Source organism: Hoplias malabaricus, chromosome 8 (assembly GCF_029633855.1).
Source record: "Hoplias malabaricus isolate fHopMal1 chromosome 8, fHopMal1.hap1, whole genome shotgun sequence".
Classification (NCBI taxonomy): Eukaryota; Metazoa; Chordata; class Actinopteri; order Characiformes; family Erythrinidae; genus Hoplias; species Hoplias malabaricus.
Window position 1 is genome coordinate 35190511 of NC_089807.1, and position 4567 is coordinate 35195077.

The following is a 4567-nucleotide window of genomic DNA, read 5'->3' on the forward strand; positions in this document are numbered from 1 at the left end:
ATGATGGACTTCTTCTCACACCTGAGACTGGGGCCACCACACACAGCAGAAGGGCTGACTTTCAGAAACTCATCGTCCAAGAGTGGAATTCCTCCACATATCGTGTTTGTGTTGGTGGATGACCAAGGCTACGCTGATGTGGGCTACCACGGCTCAGACATCCACACGCCTACACTGGACCGGCTGGCTGCTGAAGGGGTCAAGCTGGAGAATTACTACGTCCAGCCCATCTGCTCACCTTCTCGGAGTCAGCTCATGACTGGACGGTGAGTGATGTCTGAGTAACACCACAAAAACAAAACAAAAGTTGCCTTGTCACGTAAGATCTTCATAAATCTACTCCATATGTCTAATATTCCTTAATATGAGATGAATGTAAGAATGTTGTAAGATTAACTACATATCTTCACTGACCAAAGAAAAGCATGTATCTCCAAAAAACTTCTTAAATTTCAGTGGAAGTAAATGTAAAAAGATTTTATTCCAAGAAATGTCCACACCGTGTGAAGGACAGTGTTCAAATGATGTAGTAAACTAAAAATCGACTGTATATGTATCAAGTAAAGTTTTTTCTTTTTTTTTCTTTTTCTCTGTTGAGCATATGTCTTTAAAGGTGATGTTCATGATTTAGAACAAAAAACATTGGTTATAAAATCCTGAGTATATTTCCTCACCATTTGCTAGCTCTGTGGTCGGTTTGCATGATGAAATGTCCTTAGGTGTTTGTACACATCAGTAACTCTGTAAATGGGAAAACAAACAAAGTGTTTCGCTCCGACGTGGCTCTCTGTGCGTTGCTGGGTTAGTTTCAAGAAACCGTATCTGTAGGCGTTTGGATGGGAGTGAGAAACCTTGGAGCGTTGAAAAGCATGAAAAGAGCTGAGAACATTGATCTATTCCAGCTCTATAACATAGTTACAGTAGTTTTAACTTAAGTTGGAACTGACATTTGGCCTAACTGTATGAAAGTAAACACAGACCGAAAAACTAAACTACTACAACAAAACTAAACCGTTCGAGTTACAAAGTTACCATTCCCCCTTAAAATACAGAGTTTCTAAACGTCAACGAAGATTGAGCAGCAGTTCCCTGGAATCATCGACATTGCCTTTAAATGACAAGAATCATTTGTCAATGTAGTGAAACCTGGAAGGTTTAAAGGGAAGCACATGCTTCCTCAGAGATGTTTAAAGCTGCTGTGTCCACTCTGAAGCTTCATTTTCAACTCTGAGGGCATAATTCAATATATATAAATTATTATACTAGTATGCTATAAATAATCCAGGAGTTATATGAAACTTATTTGCAAGTTATATAGTTATAACAGTGAAAAATGGCATTTCTCTCTCTCTCTCTCTCTCTCTCTCTCTCTCTCTCTCTCACTCGTTCTCTCAACCCTGACAGGTATCAGATCCACACAGGGCTCCAGCACTCCATCATCCGCTCTCGTCAGCCCCTCTGTTTGCCACCTGACGCACCCACTTTGCCTGAGAGGCTGCGGCAGGCTGGCTACAGCACACACATGGTGGGGAAGTGGCATCTGGGCTTTTGCCGGCCAGAGTGCCTACCCACTGCCCGTGGCTTCGACAGTTTCCTGGGCTCGCTGACCGGCAGTGCTGACCACTTCAGCTTCCAGAACTGCGACGGCGCGGAGACCTGTGGCTTCGACCTTCACGACGGAGAGCGTCCGGCCTGGGAACTGAAGGGGAACTACTCCACACACTTGTACACAGACAGGTCACTCTCAGCACCACAGCTCATTTAACTGATCAAAACTACAATCTCTGAAAATGTACCTTTACGGAGGAAGTGGGGACTGTATGACACTAAAATGGAAGTTAATGACGCAATTCCTTTTTTTCCGGAATCACTGGGCTCAAGGCAGGGACACACCATCACAGGGCACCACACACACACATATTCACTCTCACACACGCCTATGGACACTTTTTGAGTAGCCAATCAACTTATGTGTGTTTTTGGGAAGCAACAGGAGGACCCTGGAACTTTGTTATAGCAACACCACCTGTTGCGCCGCTGTGTCGCCCATAACGTAAAGTTCATTCATTCATTCATTATCTGTAACCGCTTATCCAGTTCAGGGTCTCGGTGGGTCCAGAGCCTACTCACTGGGCAACACACACACATTCACTCACACACTCACACCCGAACACTTTTGAGTCACCAATCCACCTACCAACATGTGTTTTTAGACTGTGGGGGGAAACCAGAGCACCCGGAGGAAACCCACACGGACACAGGGAGAACACACCACACTCCTCACAGACAGTCACCCGGAGGAAACCCACATGGACACAGGGAGAACACACCACACTCCTCACAGACAGTCACCCGGAGGAAACCCACATGGACACAGGGAGAACACACCACACTCCTCACAGACAGTCACCCGGAGCGGGTCTTGAACCCACAACCTCCAGGTCCCTGTTGCGCCACCGTGCCTCCCATAACGTTAAGCTGTAATTCAAAATTCAAACATTCTCCGGGTCTCTTGTTATTTTATGGTAACTGTAGCAGTGTTAAAATGACAATTGTTATTTTATTCGATAAAATTACCTATGAATGCTCATTGTATTCATTATGAATTCCATTAAGGAAATCGTGCACTGGTGAAACTAGTAATTGGAAAATATGATGGGTGGGTCTCCAGAGGAAATATCTTGTATACCTCCAAAGGCTATTTTTGGTACTGTGCCTTTAAGACCAATATATGTAAATGATTGTTCTAATCAACTGCCTTGTCATTACCATTGTTTAAACATAGTTTAATCTACATCTTCTGCTTTGTACATGTTTACTTAAGTACACAGACTCTTTTGGAACTGAATGTTACTATTCCGTTATATGGGACCCGTAAAACATACTGTTTGTGTTTTAGGGATCAGTGTTGAAGACTGAAAAAATTTTACTTTAACTTTCCCCAGGGTGAAAAAGATCTTACGGACTCATGACCGGAGGAGTCCTCTGTTCCTATATGTGGCTCTCCAGGCTGCCCACACTCCTCTTCAAGCTCCTGACCACCTCATGCAGCGTTACCACTCCCTTGACAACAGACCCAGGCGCCACTACGCTGCCATGCTGAGTGGAGTGGACGAGGCAGTGGGTGAAATAGTGGGGGAGATGCGGGATCAGGGCTATTATCACAACTCAGTGCTCATCTACTCCTCAGATAACGGTGGCCAGCCTCTCTCAGGGGGCTGCAACTGGCCCCTGCGCGGGGGAAAAGGCACCTACTGGGAGGGCGGGGTGCGGGCAGTTGGATTCGTCCACAGCCCTCTTTTAAAGAGAAAGGGAGTGGTCAGCAGCGCTCTCATCCACATCTCAGACTGGTACCCCACCATTCTGGCTCTGGCAGGAACACCAGAGCTGCACCCTCGGCACCTAGATGGCTATGATGTTTGGGGGGCTATCAGTAAGGGTCTTCCTTGCCCACGGAGCGAAATCCTCTTTAACATTGACCCAGTCTCACGCCGGCCTGGAGAAGCTGACCAGAGGCTGCTAGCAGTCAATGGCTTCGGAATCTGGGACACTGGAGTTCGAGCGGCTATTCGAGTGGGCGATTGGAAGCTTCTGACAGGGAATGTAGGGGATGGCGACTGGTACCCCCCTCAGATCCTGCCCGGGGGTCCTCAGCAGTGGCAAGGAATGGAGAAGAGACAGGACCAGCGGGGCAAATCTGTCTGGCTCTTCAACATCAATACCGACCCCTATGAGAGGTCAGACCTGGCTGAGGCTCGACCCGAAGTGGTCAGGCTGCTTCTCTCGAGGATAGCTGAGTACAATCAAACAGCTGTGCCAGCCAGAAACCCACCGGATGATACAATGGCTGACCCACAGCTTCATGGAGGTGTGTGGACACCGTGGCTGGCAGATAAAAAAGGAGAGAGTAAGGACAGTGAAGGGACAGTAGATGGACAAGACCGAAATCTTCGATTTAAAGTCTGCAAAGTCTGTAAACTAAGAGCCCTGTTTAAAAAGGTGGGGACACGTCTACAAAGAACTGCTCTGTTCTTCTAGGCAGGAGGGGACACACAAATATGCATGGTATATTCATTTATGGCACTCCTATCCAGAGTCATTTACAGTTAGCATTGGCGGGTATACCATTTAAAATTCTGTATACCGCTTAAAATTCTTCCTACTGTTTGCATTTCTTACATACTGTAATACTGCAACAAAAAAAAGTGCTGAAGGAATTTTAGCCCTGTGTAATTTAGAAACCGGACAAAGAACACAAACGCTTAGCAATCCTGTTGCTAGCGACAACAGGCTAGCATACACACACTAAAACCCCCTGGGCAGTTTTCATTGTGGCATAAAAGTAAACACACTTTTATTGGTGGTGTGCTGTCGAGGTGTGCTACCTTGTCGAAATGTCCTACCATGGTGTACTCTTATAAGTTCGGCCAACTTAAAAAAATTGTAGGCTATTTCAATAGGCTAAAAGTAGCCTAGCAGACAGTGCTCCCTGCAGACGTATAAGCAGGAGATAAGCTAAGCCTTAATCCCCATATAAATGATAAGTGATATAAATGATAAAATTTTT

The 4567-nt window shown here is 45.9% G+C and overlaps 1 protein-coding gene across 1 annotated transcript; it reads left to right on the forward strand.

The window, feature by feature from the left end:
* si:dkey-174i8.1 (arylsulfatase I) lies at positions 1–4038 on the forward strand. The gene is made up of 3 exons (XM_066678275.1): positions 1–266; positions 1405–1737; positions 2946–4038. Exons 1-3 carry the CDS (start codon positions 1–3, stop codon positions 4036–4038), a joined length of 1692 nt encoding a protein of 563 aa, XP_066534372.1.
* Positions 4039–4567: the final 529 nt, after the last annotated feature.

Coding starts and splice junctions, on each gene's coding strand:
- si:dkey-174i8.1 (XM_066678275.1), top strand. CDS start 1: ATGATGGACTTCTTCTCACACCTGAGACTGGGGCCACCACACACAGCA. Junction 267..1,404: donor AGTCAGCTCATGACTGGACG/GTGAGTGATGTC, acceptor CAACCCTGACAG/GTATCAGATCCACACAGGGC. Junction 1,738..2,945: donor ACACACTTGTACACAGACAG/GTCACTCTCAGC, acceptor AACTTTCCCCAG/GGTGAAAAAGATCTTACGGA.